Source organism: Puntigrus tetrazona, unplaced genomic scaffold, assembly GCF_018831695.1.
Source record: "Puntigrus tetrazona isolate hp1 unplaced genomic scaffold, ASM1883169v1 S000000715, whole genome shotgun sequence".
NCBI classification, from domain to species: Eukaryota; Metazoa; Chordata; class Actinopteri; order Cypriniformes; family Cyprinidae; genus Puntigrus; species Puntigrus tetrazona.
The window spans coordinates 94,141-111,593 of NW_025048327.1; the positions used below are offsets into that span (position 1 = coordinate 94,141).

At 38.3% G+C, this 17,453-nt stretch overlaps 2 protein-coding genes across 2 annotated transcripts; both read right to left on the reverse strand.

Moving 5' to 3' along the window:
* Positions 1 to 8,351: 8,351 nt before the first annotated feature.
* Positions 8,352 to 11,415, reverse strand: LOC122335081 (protein C3orf33-like). Its single transcript, XM_043232837.1, has 5 exons — positions 11,282 to 11,415; positions 11,027 to 11,086; positions 10,507 to 10,660; positions 9,447 to 9,607; positions 8,352 to 8,755 (listed from the first exon to the last, which is right to left on the reverse strand). Exons 1-5 carry the CDS (start codon positions 11,387 to 11,389, stop codon positions 8,483 to 8,485), a joined length of 756 nt encoding a protein of 251 aa, XP_043088772.1. The 5' UTR covers positions 11,390 to 11,415; the 3' UTR covers positions 8,352 to 8,482.
* Positions 11,416 to 12,422: 1,007 nt separating this feature from the next.
* slc33a1 (solute carrier family 33 member 1) lies at positions 12,423 to 17,229 on the reverse strand. The gene is given in 8 exon segments (XM_043232850.1): positions 12,423 to 13,309; positions 13,395 to 13,610; positions 13,978 to 14,095; positions 14,206 to 14,342; positions 14,344 to 14,394; positions 14,502 to 14,704; positions 15,481 to 16,264; positions 16,986 to 17,229. Coding segments are annotated over 7 exon segments (1,635 nt in total). The 5' UTR covers positions 16,223 to 16,264; positions 16,986 to 17,229; the 3' UTR covers positions 12,423 to 13,141.
* Between the last annotated feature and the right edge of the window lie 224 nt (positions 17,230 to 17,453).

Sequence of the window (17,453 nt, forward strand, 5' to 3'; positions counted from 1 at the left end):
GATTACAAAAGAGATTGTGGAGAAAGAGAGGAGAAGGGACAAATAAGCAGGAAATGAAAAGGAGTGTGTGTGTGTGTGTGTGTGTGTGTGTTGGGTAGAAAGGGACCGAGAGTTGAGAGGGTTTATCGCACGTCCATGTCCATTATGAATGCAGAATACATAGACGTGGGAACGATCTGACCAGTTCTTCCCAAAGGTGTAAATTAAGATGTGCACAATCACCTCTCTAATCTTCGCTAAATTTATACAGTTAATTGATGAAATGCAGGATTTTTAATTACTTGAAAAACAGTGAGGACGCTCTCACCTGGAAAATATCATTATTTTGTCCACAAGTGGTCTTCATTAAACCAGATACGTTTTAAGAGAATAAAAATAAAATAAATCAATAAATATATAAATAATACAGTGAGAAACGGTTATGCTCAGGTCTATCACTATACAATTAAATAGAAATTCTGTAGCTTTCCATGGAAAATAAAATAAAATAAAAACATTGCTTTGGATTTAATAAGATACAATTTAGCCAGAGCTGTGGTACTGGAGTTTGCCTCTGGAGATATATATATATATATTAAAGAATATATGTTATTTGCATTAATTAATATTATACTGTTTTATAGTTATAATACACAATGTGTGAAAAATAATGTTAATATGACAGTAAATGTAAAAATAGTCAAACTTTAGAAGTGTAATTGTATCATATTGTATTATTAAATACTCCACAGTCCACAGTATAAACCATAAATACAAATGTGTTTGTGTGTATACATTATTTTACATTAAATATATACATTACACGTTACACACAAACATACACACACACACTGCATTACAAAGTCTTCGTCAAAAAGTCTTTGTTTAATGCATCCTTGCTGAATAAAGGCATTACAAAAATAATTCATTTATTGAATTTCTTTAAAAATGACCCCAAACTTTTAAAACACTGATAATAAAAATCATTTATTTCTAGAGCAGCAATTGCATATTAAATTAATTTCTGAGGAAGCAAAATAGACTTCTTAAAAAAAAAAAAAAAAATATATATATATATATATATATATATATATATATATATATATATATATATATATATATATATATATATTACCGTTCTAAAACAGTTCCAGAGCGTGTGGAGCTGGATCGTAACAGAAAGCCCCATTCGGATCTAACTTCAGCCCCACAAAGTCTATGCGTTTGACCCTTTGGCCTCAGTCTGCACTAATTTCCTGAAACAAGCTGAAATCAGACACTAAGTAGCAGCCGACGGGGTCTCGCTTTTCCGGAACTTTCTCCTCAGGATGTTTCCATAAATCACCAGCAGACAAACACGCAACAGGTGCTGCCGGACAACAAAAAAAGTTAACGGAACAGTAGCAGAGATGATAAATGGTTACTTTAAAACGATACTGTACAGAGAGTTCGGGAAGAGACTCCGTGGGAGGTATTTGGAAGAAGTGGCTGAAGGTCAAAATCAGGAACAATGTCATATTTCGAGCATCCCTGCCGTGTATGTGAACCACGCGGCCGAGCTTCTGGACAAGCTGACGTAAAGGCAGATCTCTAAAGCGGTTTCAAACCATCGCTCCGTTCAGCAGGTTTCTCCTGGTTTCTCTCATCTCGTGATTTGTCGCTTACTGTCAAAACAGCTGGAATATAAATGCGAGGGTAATCAAAAGCTGTCACATGTGCTTGAGAAATGTATTCCTGTGACTATGAGGCGCATTAGCTGTGGGATAAGAGGCTAGCAGCCCTTTCAGCGGGCATTATCCACACAGAGGGAAAATTGAGAATGATTATAGTGTCAGAGTGTGGTAATGCGAGCACTTGGCTTTTCAATAAACCATGCTGTTTGTACTGTCATAAGAAAGTCCCATCTGCCCCTGAGGAACACAATCTGGTTTGGTGGCGTCCCATTATTAGGAAGTGGAAAATATAACCTTCCTGGATTATGTAAGGCCCGCGTCTCTAGCTTCTGTTGCATCGAGGACGGACTGGGTTCAGAAACGAAGCTTGATGGACAGTGGTCGTATTTCTGTGTAGAAAATCAATACAGATCACTGGAGGTTTTAGGGGCGTTCATTTAAATAGTTGGATGTTTGGCAAGTTGCTGTATTTTTACCATTTCTGTTAACTATATCTGTGGGTAGAACTCATTGGTAGTCGCATAGTCGCTTGCGTATTTGCATAAACTTCATCTGCAAAATCTGCCATCGGTCTCTGTCACTGATTTCGCTTCCAATTGCAAGCCCTCATCAAAATCGAATGACTTCCAGTTGCTTTTTCAGTGTAAACACGCAGCGTAAACGCCTCTTTAGTCATCAGTTGTGCGTTTGTCTTGTCAAGTAGGAAATTAGGCTCAATTAATGATGTTTATCTCTTCCAAATTTCATTTGAAAACACTTGGCTGCACATTACGCCCGCCAACACACTACATGACTTTTAAAGTCATCAGATTGTTTTCTTTCGCGCAGCGGCCTGTCATCGCTCATCACATTTCCCTCCGCGGGACCCGGATCGCAGACAGGTCTAGATATCTAGATACTGCCTCTCGTATCTTAGCATCTATGCTTCTTTATCATTCAGGCACGGTTGTTGTCATTGTGGGTTGTGTACACTCCCAGTAATAATGGTAAGAAAAAGCTGTCACTGGTGTGGTACCATGTCTGTACCTAAAAGGTCCGTTAGTATTTAAAGTCTATATTTCTGAGAGTGTATGTGTGAGTGGTATTAGTGATGAAAAAGCATGAAAAGAGGGAAACAGATCTCATATCTGGGGTGATGTATCAACTTTCAGTAAACTTTCAGATACAGATGATACCAAGAAGGTAACAGGCATCTTATTTGTGACCCTGGACCACAAAACCGGTAATAAGGGTGAATATATATGATTTGTTAGGATATTACAATATTTGGCTGAGATACAACTATTTATAAATCTGGAAGCTGATGAAAAAGTGAAACATCACCTTTAAAGTCCTTAGCAATGCATATTACAAATCAAATTAGGTTTTGGTATATTTATGAGTGGAAATTTACTATACTATTTATTTTTGCCCGTATTATATATACGAGTGCATGTCCAGGGTCATATTTGATTTAATCTCTAAAGGTCATGACTAATTTCAGTGAAGGATTTCCATTTATTTGGCGGTGGGTTGATATATGCAATATCATTCCAGATCTGACAAATGTACTAAACTAAGAAGACAGCGGTAATTTATCTTTCAACAGATCATCTATCAGCTGATACAGCAAGCCCTTAGTACTGACTTCATTTAGTGTTCATATACGACCCTGAACCTTCGACCATGCGTTAGCTCCATTGGTGACGCTCACAATAACTGTATGTAAATATTTACTGAAGTCATTTATTTATATTTTTTAAGACAATTTCTGCTTAAAAAAAAAAGAAATTAACATTTAAAGATAGTTATTTTTAAAAAGTGTATTAAATGTATTAAGCCATTATTATATGAAATAAAATGGAAATTAAAAATATATAGTCACACTTTATTTAATTGTCAAATTCTTATTTTTTACAAACCATTGTGACTTTTGCTCAGTAAAATAGTAAGGTAGGATTTAAAGTAGTTATATATATATATATATATATATATATATATATATATATATATATATATATGCACCAATTCTATAAAGTGAAAAGGATAGAACAGTATGAAGAGTAACTGAAAGGTCATTAATAAATGAGTGAGTATGAGAGGGTTTGAGCACAGGGGATTGGGGTGACAGCTTTTAAAATAGATTTCACTGTGGGGGTAGGGTTTAACCCCGTGACCCCCACACCCCCTCTGACTGTAAAGCAGGACACTTTCCCCCATAAGCCCCCTCTTTAGAGCCCTCCCATATCCTGCAGAAAGTGGACGGTCTCTGCCTGTCAGGAAGAATAAATATCAATCCAGCTAAACTGCTGACTCATGTTTCTGCATTACTGTCTCTGTCTGAAAGTCCGTTTTACTCATAAACAGACAAAGCTGTTATTTTTATTTCCAGAACCTGTCATCTTCGAGAGCATCGCAATATTTGGCATAGATATCTTCAAGCTTTTGTTTTCAGTGCCCACTTGCTCCCCCCGTGGAACCTGGTCACCGTCTATTAACCCTTCAATTTCCAGAAGCTTAACTGTATAACACAGGTGTCCTAGAATGTTATAATCTAAAAAAAGACATGAGTTATAAGTTGCTTAAAATAGAAGGCTGTGTTGTGAATGATTACCAAACGCTTGGAAAAAAAGGCATGGTTCTACTGAATAAAAAGAAAAAGAAAAGGTAAACATAGTTAAGGGCCCAAAACTATTATTTAGCTGCTTGCATGTGTATTAGTAGCATTTAAAGAGAAAATAGCATGTGTGTGTATGTGTATATATATATATATATATATATATATATATATATATATATATATATATATAAATGCAACGTTAAATAAAAATGCCCATGATTAACATGTTTGACATTTTCCATATGAAATAAATAAAAATTAACAAATAAGTATAAATAAATAAACTGTGATTAATCGCTTTTAAAATAATGTTTTTGTGTATATAATATATATGTGTGTGTTTGCTGGGTATATTTATTATGTATATATAAAGACACGCACATATATTATATGTTACATGTCTATAATTATATTCATATAATTTATATTATATATAAATATATTTAATGTATAAACACGACCTATTTTTAAATGTGTACATTTATATATACACAATAAATATAAACAGTAGACACAAATATATTATGTATACAAAAACCTTTATTTTGGATGCGATAAATCATAATTAATCGTTGTTCATGACTAAAATAAATGCAAGCTTTGTTATATACATAGATTATTTTATATCACTAAATTAAACAATTTTGTGCTGCATTCACACCATTTAAAAAAAAAATACTGAATGATAAAATGCAACGTTTTAGTTTTTAGTTTTGCATTTCTATGTCAACACTATTAATGGCAATAATTAATTTGGACAATGGACAAAACTATTCATTATGTAACAATAGTCAGTTTTAGGAAATTAAAGTACTCTTAAAAAAAAAAACACTACTTTTTACAGTCAATGCCATTTTGAGTGTTTCAGTATGAACTTGTGGTACAAGTTGGAGTTCAGAAAGTTCAGAAAGTTCTGCAAACACATCTCAAAATCTTAGTGAAAGACTGGATGAAAGCATCTTAAAGATGTGCCAACAGAACCAGTCAGAGTTCGGACTGACCTGCTAGGCTTAGAATTAAAAACTCAAGCGACGGACAGATCAACTGATCAAAAAAGCCGGTTTAAAAGTTGAACTGAATGCTCTGAAAGTCCCGGCTTGGACTGATGCAGTAGGAGTGGCAGGCACATTCACTGTGACCCAGAACTAGTGACGGACTCTGGGATCTGTTTCAAGGCCGCCGGACCCGACCTCACTGAAGCCACGCTGAGAACACAAAGAATACAGTTAACATGTATTGTCTTCTGTTCTCGGGGAATAAAAGCTAAATAATTAATCAGGTCTCTGCTTCCACACAGAAGCTATACACCCGAGCAGGGGAGCAAAATGATACGCTGTGCTTGGAAAACACTGGAGTCATTTTACCCCACGCGTTCCAATACACAGAAATATGCATAGACTTTGAATAGAAGCTTTCTGTGACAAATACAAGACTGTCTCGCTTGCAAAACCTAACCTTTCCCAAGTCCATGCCTGACGTTTACTTCGCTAGAAGGTTGTTGCGGGGTGTCTGCGCGGCCAAATAAGGGTCACTTCACAAGTCGGGTGAAATAACATCTGCGTATGGGTTTATTAATATTAAAAAAATTATATTTAAAAAATCTCATTCGGTCTGTGAGCTTTTTGGTTTATTGAGCTCCATTTTGAAGCTGGCGCACAATACTTCCAGGTGCGTTCTGTCTGGTTAATGTCTGTAAATAATACATGGATTTAGGCAAATGTTGAACATGAGCAACAGTGATTGCTGAGGCTTGAGGGAACAGCACACACCCAGATGATTTTACCAGCCCCTGTCAACATGTGTTTGAGCACATTTGGACTTATTCACCCGCTGAAGGTTACGTGTAACACCTGAGTGCTCATTTCCATCCACTGGACATGAAGGCCACCTGGGCTTTTTTTTTTATGCCACCCTCTGGGTGTTATGCGTTTATACTGTCACGTCAACCATCTGGCATACCGTACACCAAGAAAACATTAAATGTACCTTTTAATGATTTTTTTTTTTTAACATTTCACAACAAATGTCTGTATCGTTGACTGGCACTGTATGATATAGATAGTTAGTGAAAGTAATTTAGAAAAGGAGTGAAAAGCGAAACTTTTTCGGCTGGCGCTTGCACCTGCTCTCAACAAAGAACGGAGACAAATCACTTACTTCAGTTTCTCACACTCAAGAGTTCGCTTGGGATTCCGCTTTGGTTACAGAGTCAGGCTTGGCTCTTTTCACGGAAACACTGGAAACATTGTTAACTTCTTTTCCTCCACACGAGCGTCCTCCGGGGTTCTCCTTCGCGCGTACGGCGGTGTTTACTGTTTAACTGTAAGTCTCCGCTCTCATTCAAAAGCTCCGGACTGGTAACTGACCGGAGTCGAGGGAAGCGGCCGCAAAAACCGGCGCGAACTTTCTGGAGCGGACTGACGCTGAGCGGCTATAAGGAACAGCGATTATTATCACGCCACAGTTAATAAAGCGTTGTCGTTTCGGCTTGCGTTTCTGTAGCATGTTTTTATTCACAAAAATCAAGCACGTGGACTTTCGAAAGTGTTAGAAAGCTGGGGGAAACTTTAGTATAGGGACTAATTATCGCTATTAACTAGGCTAGTTGTTTATTAGCATGCCTGTTAATAACATGGCCGTTTATTAGTACTTAAAAAGCACATATTCTGTATGACCATATTCTACATCCCAATAACGTCCACTGTTGACTATTAATAAGCAGTTAATTGGGAGTTTACTGAGGTAAACAAAAGTCATAGCTAACGGCTTGTTTAAAGGGAATTGGAGCCTAAAATAAAGCGTGATGAAATGTTAGCTATTGGATATAAAATTATTGAAATTATTTTTGTAAATTAATACTTATATTTATTAATTAAACAGGATAAAAATAGCATTAAAGTAAAATAAAACTCATTTCTTCTTAGAAGACACAGTCTCTATTTTTTTTAGAAAGGATAACTTATTAATTTAGAACTAAATAATAATATTGGCATTGACTTACTATTCTACTTTCACGTCATTTTTGAAATTAAACTTGCACTTCAGTGTACTACCAAAAACCTGTTGTGATTCAGTTGAGGAGCTTAAAATTCAGCTTAGAATTTGATACAAAGAGGAGAGAGGAGTTCTGTTCTGAAAACAAAGGGCATATTTTCCTGTCACGCATCTCTCATCTCACTCCTTCCACAGTTTCCGCAGGTCTTTCTGAGTAACCGCCCATGTGCTGAGTGCGGGTTCAAAGTCTGCTAGTCTCATACCCGTGCACCTTACAATTCAAACCGTTTGTCCAATAAGAGTCCAGCATCTCTCCCATAGTCGCAAGGGACATTTGCACAACAAAGGCCAAAAGGAGGAGGCAGGCATTCCCTCCCCCTTCTGTCCATTAGAGTAGATAGACTATTTCCATTGAGAACCGAGAGGAAAACAAAACCCCTACCAGAGGACCTGCAAACCACTGGGAAGGCCATTAGATGTTAGTTAGGTCTATCAAGTCTGAGACTTTGTTTTTCAGAAAATGACTTCTTTCAGATTTTTGTAGCAATGCTAACATATTCACCTTTACTCACTACATAATTAAAACGAGTAGCTTTACAGATAATGGTCTTCTCATAATAATGCTTTTGCTCATATTCCCGAATACTGTCTTTTAAACGTATTCATCTTCAAGATAAGGGTTCCATTCAAGCCCCTTTTCTACCCTCTTTTCTCCACGTACTAAGGCTTTTAGGACCCTGAGAAGGTGGCACCCTCAATGCACTTTGTCTTCTGAGTGTGATGTTTCTATAGTAATGGGGATCCCTCCTCCTCATTGTCTCCGTAGGGGCATCGGTGGACCCCCACTGCCATGTCATCGTGACAAAGCACTCCCCCGCCTCCCCGGGGAAAGAGAAAACCGAGAGGTCCGCGGCATATGGATTTATGGGAGGAGGGAAGAGTACAAAGGCTTTCCGGCTGTCGGGAATATGACGATGATGTCCAGAGCTACAGGTGTAGGAGAGCATGAATAATGTGATGGATTATACAGAAGTGCAGAGTGTTAAGAACAAGGACGAGTGTGAAGAGACGTGTTCTTCTCAGCTCAAAGTAACGACAAGCAGAAAAACAGAAATTTCAAGTTTAATCGCTGCTTATCTGTGAAGTTTGAGATCAGCAAAATAGCGCATTTAGAATAAATACAACTGCGCGCAATTAATAACCAACCTTGTTTTTTTTTTTTTGAAAAGGGACTTTTTCACTTTTCTTTAGCCCCTGACGTCCGTTTGAGGAGTTTTTTAACTGAGACGAAGAGCGTATTGTTTCTCAAGACATTAGCAGCCCTCTCCCAGCGACTCTCTTCCTTCCACAGGCCTCTTCCTTTTTGCTCCGCTCTGCCTTCGGCCCTCAGAAAGCGCTTATATAGACGCCAGTAGATCCGAGAGTGAGAGTCCAGACCCACAAACGGAGAAGTCCTCGCCAATCCATGCCTCAAAAGCTCCTCATTCACACAGGTGTTAAAGAGTGAGCCCTAGAAAGAAAAAAAAAAAATCACATTTTAAACGAAATTTGACGAATAACAAAAATTATTATAATTCTAAATAATGTATAATAATAAGTATAAAAATAAAGTATAAAAAAAGTGTAAAGTATACATTTTTAATTATTAATAGAATAATTATTATTATTATTTAATTGTTGACACATTTGAAATCCCCTGATATGTCCAGTTTCTGTGACTGTTTAACCTCAATAATTTTACATCTAAAGTGTTAGTTCTTAAACTCACTAGGGGTCTCAAATTTATTATCTTAATCCTTTAACTCGATCCCAACCTTTTTGTCTTAAAGAGCACAAAGAAAAAAAGTATTTAAAAAAACGATAACAAGAATTTTAAAAGTAACATTTTTAAATACAGAAAGGCCATAGAAATTAATACAATATCATAACTATTTTTATAATAAATTTACTTTTTATATAAATTAATGCAAACTCTAAAATAACAAGGTTAAATGTTTATATAAGCTAGCAAGTAAATAAATAATTCTTCTCCAGTAAATCACAAACAGCTGGAAAAATAACTGGGGCTTTCTTTAAATACCGTTGCAGCTAAAAAAGCTACAAACCACTGCTCTTTCTGTCTCAAAGCCTCTCATTTGTCAAGCTACCAACTTTCCCGGTGGCACCTGACCCTGTGCTGATCTGGTATGTGTGGCACCTACCCTGTTAACCGACACTAGGCAGTGAAGGGTTTGGTTCTGTCGAGCGATCAGCCGCAGCCACACCGTCTCAGCCGGCTTCAGCTGTCGACCGATCCACTCCTGCCCTTCTGAGGTCAGCTCCACTCCAGCCAGACGCACATCCAGAAGGGTCACGGGCTGACCTGCACAAGCCGGTGTGAGCCGTCATCTCTAACCAACGCTATATCCACGAGACTCTAAAGAGCTTTTACAGTGGGAAAAGTCGTTACGTGAACAAGACCAATAAGGTCACGCTTTCCCTATGACGAGTCTCGGCGGTGCACAGGAGAAAGCTAGACGCGTCCATCTGAGGTCAAGCTTAACAAAGCCATCTGTGCGTCGCAGCAACGTTGATAGACATAATCGTCTTAGCCAACCTTCAGGGAGTCGATGTGCGACTGGTTTCACCCATTAAACTCATTCTGAAGGCACAGCGGGTCTATAATAGAATTACTTTGCCTCTTTCCAATAACCGGTTTACAGAGATTCATGCGAAAATGCTGAAACACAGTCTTGTAGATGCGCGAATGTTAACAATTCAGTGACATTTTGATTCAGTTCTGAAACTTCCGCCATTTTAGAGATCGCCTCAGAACTTAATCAGTGTTACCGTCTAAAATACTAATTACGTTACGGCTGCTACGTTCTGTGCGTTGATCGCGGTCATGGAGGTCAGAAATAGTTCGTAACGACATGAGAGGGAGTAAATAATAACATAATTTACATTTTGGTTCAAAAAAACTTTTTAAAAAAAAGCAGTGAACGGGATTGAATCCAAGTTTAAAGGCAAAGTCTTTTTTTTTTTTTTTAAAGGAGAAAATAAAAATACTGACACAGCAGGAGACACGCAATTATGAAAAACTATTAAATTGTTTCTTTTTAAAAAAAAATTTAAGATGGCGTCATAATTGAGGCCAGCTGTTCATATGAACACGGCGGTCCCCGTGACAGCTGCGAAATAAACGTGCAGGCCTACTGAAAGGACGTTTAATTAAAGTGTCTTCCTGAAGGACTGAAAAGACGGGGTCGTGTGGTTTCTTACGTTTAGTCGGTAGGCGACTGAGAAAAGGAACATAGATCGGAATGTGTTCCACTTCGAGGCCTTTTTCTGTAACATGTCTTAGTCTTCCTCTGATACTGACGTTTCTCTCAATGAATCGCGCTGGAATATCAACCGCAGAACCAAATTTTGTAACCTGCAAAACAAAGGCAGAAGAATATGATGAGAGAAGAAAAAAAATATATATATATAGTTGAAGGGCAACGGGAGCCTCTGCTGGTGAATACCAAAACTACACCGACACGCTGAAAGAAACACGCACGTCTTTCCATTAAAATATTAGGCACAACATGACGGATACCAATAAATCGCTTTCCATGAGATTTAAAACTAGCGTCTTTGAGAGCCCTGTGCCCTACTGCATACAGTAATATGCAGCGTCTGTCAGTTTAACAATGTTTTCGTTCGGAAACGAAAATTTTCCCTCAGACTTACAGAGAGCATGCATAACAGGTGCTGCGTGAAATAAAAGCGCTTCGTCGAGTGTGTTTGCTGCACTTACCAGTCTGATGCTCCTCGCTATGACAAGAAGACCCACGAGACCAAGACATGTGCTGATGCTCTGTTGGGGAGCATATTAAAATACGCAAATATCAATACAGCACAATATAACACTTATCGCGTCTTGCACGGGCAGCTGGCGTAGCCTAACTTACAGTTCGTAATTCACAAACTCAGTATTTCAATACAGGGTGCTGCCATTTTTCTACACCTTAAAAAAATTAAAGGACATTTATTATTTAAATCTGTCACTTACCCGGACAAACGTTAAGTTATCATCAGCAAACTGTGATATACGCGCAATTATATTTTTTGAGGGCTTGTCCTCTTCGTTTACATCTGAAGGATCCGAACCTGGCGGCATGTTGTTTACAGAGGAAGAACTACAAAATGAAGCCACGCCCACTGCTTAAGGGTAGCGACTTAGGCCAAAAGTCAAATGCGCTTTCGGTTTTACATGTAAACGTTCCACTTGGGAAAGCTAAACACAAATTGATCACATTCCCTTTCGTTCATTTGTAAATAAGATATTTATTTATTTTTACATATAGTTTGGGAATGTTGATAAAAAACTGTCCTTGGAACAGTTTACAAGTATTTACAAAGATTCAAAGTCACACTGCAGCTGCACCCTCTAAAACTTCTCTCATTAGCCTACATGACATAAAACTAAGATGAACACTTCATGAAAATTATAAATGTAAAGAAATTTGCATGAAGAAAAAATTACAGCATGTAAAATATTTAGCCAAACGGTACAGTATTTAACAGGGATACTTTACAAAAAAAATAAATAATAATAATTCTATCATTCACTCCAGGTTCTTTCAAATCATTTGGCTTTTTTTTCAACCCATGGAACACACACACACACAGTGCATCCAAATAATAGCCTTATTCATCGTTCACTTCAAAAATATGATGTAAAAGTAACAGTGAATAGAGACTGAGGCTGTCTGTCATTGAAGTGAGAGTTCACACAAAAAATTTAATTCTGTCATCCATTACTGAACCTCAAATGTTTCATATCTGTATCTTTTTTAATAACAATAAGTTATAAAGAATATTATGAAACAAGTGGGGGCTACCAATTTAACATTATTTAAATAATGTCTCCTTTTCTGTATTTATTAAAGAAAAAAAGGTCCATAGGGTTATGAAGTATGAAGATAAGTAGCCGATTACAGCCTTGTGATTTCTAGGTGAACAATCCCTATCTTTTATTAAAAGCGCTGGTGATTGTATAAATGCCCCAGTCAAACAATAACAAATCGTACAGTTGTAAATACTAGGCTTCTCCGATCATGAAAAGTCTAAACAATTCATAGAAATTCTAACGATTGGTTTTGGTCTTGGTCTTAAAAGACAAAGCTGGTTTCACGAATAGTACGCGTTCAGTTGCACATTTAAGTTTTTCCTGGCCTCGCAGAAGTTACAGTTAGCTTCACCTGCCTTTTATATTGATATCTTAGTCATTTAAGGTAACAGTGATTTATATGCATGATAGCAACCAATACTGAACATAATAGAAACCAACATAATAAAACCATTCCACCTCTATAATCAAATAAAATCGTACCACAGCCACTTTCGTTCACAACTATGTGACAATTTTGGTCTATACTTTATAAATATATACATTCCACCTGAAGAGCTCAATTAGAATCCGGTCTTTCTAGTGAAATGGGAATTTTGCAGCATCATACATACGTCGTGCATGACATCAGAAGACACACTGAAGTCTTTTTTGGGGAGACAATCGTACGATATTAAAAACAGAAAGGCACAGGAACTCAAGTATTTCTAAAACAAATGCTTGATTAAACAGGCATCTGAGCAGCGGGTGTCATGCTGTGTATGTACTGCACACGTAAGCCGGTGCCATCTCTAGATGTACAGGTTTCAATTTGGCATAAAAGCTCTGGTTTACGGAAACAATGGAACGGATCTGCTAAGAATTTAATAGTACAGTTTATTCTACCATTTCAGTCCTCAAAGTGTTCAAGCCTTTCTACAGGCCTGCTGTAGCGTGACAAAAATAAGCAGTTACTCAGAGAAGAGAAGAGAGGGCAAGGCATGAAGCAACTTTAAAATGAAAGGCAGAGTCCAGCAGAGATTATTTGGCAACCCTGCATTGCCAGGCAGAGGGGCTCTCGTCCTGTAACCGCTTCATTCTCTTCCCGAAGAAGATCCACCAGCAGAGACCGATCAGAACGCACACAACGGACTCAACGTAGTAACCGTCCAACGCCGTCACGCACGTGCCGCCCTCTCTGACGCAGAGCTGATGATAACATAAGAACAGGTTTACGACGATACACATAGCTGAACGTCAAATGCCTGAAAAAGGGATTCGGTTCAAAGCTTACCCCTGCTTCTTCAACCGAGCCGCACGTCTGTCCCGGGGCGCCCCGGCACTCTTTAACGGTGAGAGGGTCAACCAGCCACAGAGCTAAAGTAGAGGGCCAGTTACCTCCTAGATTAGTCACGGTGTTCAGAAGGGTCATGTAGGTGCCACCTATCATAGGGTCGCTGACTTTGGCGTGAAAAGCCATGCAGGCGACGTACATGCTGTACAGCGCCACCTGGCGGAGAAAGACGTTAAACTATACTTGTTGATTTCAATCAAAAGTTAATTTAAAACAAGCTTCTTTTGCTCATCAGGGTGGCATTTATTTGATCAAAAATACAGAAAAAAATTTAAATGGAGTGTAACAGGTTTCTATTCTAATATACATTAAAATAGAATTTATTCCTCTGAAGCGAAGCTGAATTTTTCAGCCTCACGCGATCCTTCAGAGATCATTCTAATACGCCCGATTCATCATTAGCATTGAGAACATGTGCTGCTTAGCATCCTTCGTGATTCATTTTTCGCCCCAAACAATAAATTGATCCCAAACTTTTACCAAAAAAAAGAGTCACCGATCAAACATATTCATGTAAACTAACCTGATGTACTGCGTAGCTCAGCAGCACAACAGCATAGTAATACACCGGGAAGCCTTCCTCGTGCCGAACACTCGGGGTCCACCAGACCAGCAGGGCATACTCCAAACCAATCAGCAGCCTTCAAACAAACAAACTTCCTCTTACTCTTCCCGTGTGTTAATGATCGCACGTGTGGTTCTGTGTACATCACGAATCATCGCGAATCGAGTCATTTGATTTAGTTTGTACCTGAATGGGAAAGCTTTGCAGAAAAGCGTCGAGTGGCCGTGGCTGGCAGCTGTGTATTTACTAATAACTAGAGGCAGCAAGATCTGCAGAGGCACCATGGGAACCGCCAGCAGAGCCAGCTGCTCTTTAGGAACTCCCAGCTTCCACCAGCTTCAGCCCGTCCACGGAGTCAGCTGCAGAGAAACCGATCTGAAAGTAGAGAGGAAGAGGAATAAATTAGACCGATTTGCACGTAGCTATAAAGTCACGGCAGTCAAAACAGGAAGTTTGCTATAGCAAGGTTGACGTCGCAGTACCTTAGCGGTCAGCAGAAGGACACAGAAGGTAAAGACAGTGGGCATTTTAATTATGGACAACAAAAGTTTGTAGGTCTCCATAACGCCCTCGTCCTCCTCTTTAGGCTTCTTCTTGGGATGATGCTGTTTGTTGTTTTCCTTTTTCATGATAGCAACCAGAGTGGTAGATACCATGAACACGATCCCCCAGAAAAACAAGAAATCTGAAAGAGAGCAGAACAAAGTACAAAGTATCAGTAAACCCTCGAAACAGAAATCTTTACTATGACTTTGTCAAGTGAACACATGCCTGCTGAATAAACTGATGTATTTGTGTTTTATTTTATGTTATCATTATTTTTAATGGTATATATTGTTTTAAGAAAATAATAGTTTAAGTAGATGCTTTTCTTTTCTTTTTTTACTTTTCATTCACAGGTTTAAAAAAACGTTTCCAATGTTGACAATAAATCATCATATTAGAAGGATTTCTGGAGGATCGTGTGAAACTAAAGACTGGAATAATGGCTGATGAAAAATCTATTTTGCATCACATGAATAAATAATTTTTAGAGTATAGTAAAATAGAAAACTTGTATTTTAAAATTGCAATAATATTTCACAATATTACAGTTTTTTCTGTATTTATCTGCAGCCTTGATTAAGATTTCTTAAAAAGAAAAAGTCTTTGAAACTTATTATATAAAAGTATTTTTAATATTTTTAGTCCTTATGCTCACTAAATTATTGTGAAAATAGTTGGAATTAGATTTGTATTCAAAATATTTAGAAAAAACATAAATATAATTTATTCCTGTTGTGCTGCTTAATATTTTTGGAAACCATAGAAACATTTTTTCTAATTCGTTTATGAACCGAAACACTTGTTTAAAATAAAATGTAAACAACGTACAAACATTTTACTTTCACTTTTGATCATTTTAATGCATTACTGCGGAATAAAAATATTAATGACTTTAAAAATTCATATTAATCGTACCCGAGAGCGTCACAATGCCCCGTTCCTGAGGCTCAAACCTCAGGTACTTGTTGCAGAAATCCGCAGACTCCAGAGCCAGAAACAAGACGTTTCCTAGGAAGTATCCAGCCGTCTGTCCCACGGAGTTACAAGTGGAAGCGTAACCCACGTTCTCCCTGGACAGCATAGTCAAAGCCCAGCCATCAACGGCGATGTCCTGTGTGGCCGCCAGGAAAGCCAGCAGGAAGAAGACTGCGGTCAGAGTGATCACGTCCGGCCCTCTCTGTCCGTCCGTCTGAAGCATCGCGTCGACCGAGACCGACAGGTAAAGCATGAAAAGACCCAGCAGGTACTGAGTGGGCACCAGCCACGACTTCCTCCTGCCGAACTTCCTCAGGTACAACGAGTCCACCAGCGGAGCCCAGAACAGCTTTAAACTGAAAGGCCAAAACACGAAGCTAAAATAGGCCTGGTCCTTGTAACTGACGTTCTTGCTTTGCATGATGAGAGGAATGCTCCCGGCCAGGCCCAAGGGAATGCCCTGAAGCACGTACAAAAACAACAGCAGGGCCACGTTGCCCAGTTCTCCTTTGATCCCGTGACTGGCTTTCGTCCGTCCTTCGGGCCGGTCTGAGTTGGGCAGAAGAGCCTCCTCGTCGTCCTCCACTTCTAGCTTGGATTCTCTCTCGCCCATATCTGAGGCGGACACCACAGGCTTCCGCTGCCTCCCGTTCTTGTGTGTGATAGATTCAGACAATTCCATCGTAACCTGCCGGGCATCAATCCAGATAGGTCCTCAAAACACCTGCGTATTTATATAAAAAAAAATGTTATATCATAACCTAACGTTTACATCTACCTTTCATAATAATGATCCTTAAAAGCATTGTCACTAATGTTGCTATTATTTTCTCTTTTATGTGAAATACCTTATTCTGGTCAATACTGTATTAACAACAACATGCATTATGTGTGTGTGTGTGTGTGTGTGTGTGTGTGTGTGTGTGTTTATATGTACATCTCAAATTGTTTTTTCCCCTTGCAATATGCACATATATATCTTTTGTTATTTTTTTTCATTCTATTTTACTTTTGCATTTAAGTGTATAAACTACCTTATATGTATGTGTGTGTGTGTGTGTGTGTGTGTTTTCCTGATTCTTCGTGTTATCCTATCAACAATTAAACAGCAAATTAAATGTTTGGGAAGGTAAACCGATAACTTTTGTCAGACTACAGCAAGACTTTTTTTTAATAAAATATCAATAGCATGAGATTTGGAAGACTATTTCAAACTTCCACATTCTGAAAATGGTGTGTTCCGCTCAAAAGAAGCTCTGTAACGTGAAACCGCTCAGCAAAACACATAAAGCTAGTACTTACGAAGCTGAGCAAAAGAGACAACAACAAATCAGATCAGAAACATTACCATGCAGCACATTTTGATTATCGAACACACTCGGAAGGAAAGGATGAGACGAACGTAAGATGGAACAGAAGCAGAAAATATACTGATTCATGGTTACCTTGCACTATGATGACATACCACATGACAAGTCAAGACATCAATGAATAAATGAACAAAACGTTATATGAATGACGGGGAAAAAACTAACTGTTTTCTTGACTTCAGATGAGCGGCACTTTACTGACACCAAAACATCCAGGCAAATGCATAATATACCTAATGTTTACAAGACGCAGAGAACAGCAGTGAGTACACCTGACTGCAGAAATGAGAAGGAAGCCGGAGCGGTGCGTCGGTAAAATGTGTCCGAGTGCTTCAGCTGACGTGTCTTAAAGCGTGTGTTTTTAGTTCCGCCGGATCTTTTTAGTTACACACCGTTTACTCGCGCATGTTTTTACATATCACTGACACGTGACAGATGTATGTATATTTTAATAAATATACATTCCTAGTATGCAAAGCCATTACTCACAACATTCCATATCATCAATGTTTTGTGCCCATTTTTATACAGAATTTGTAATAT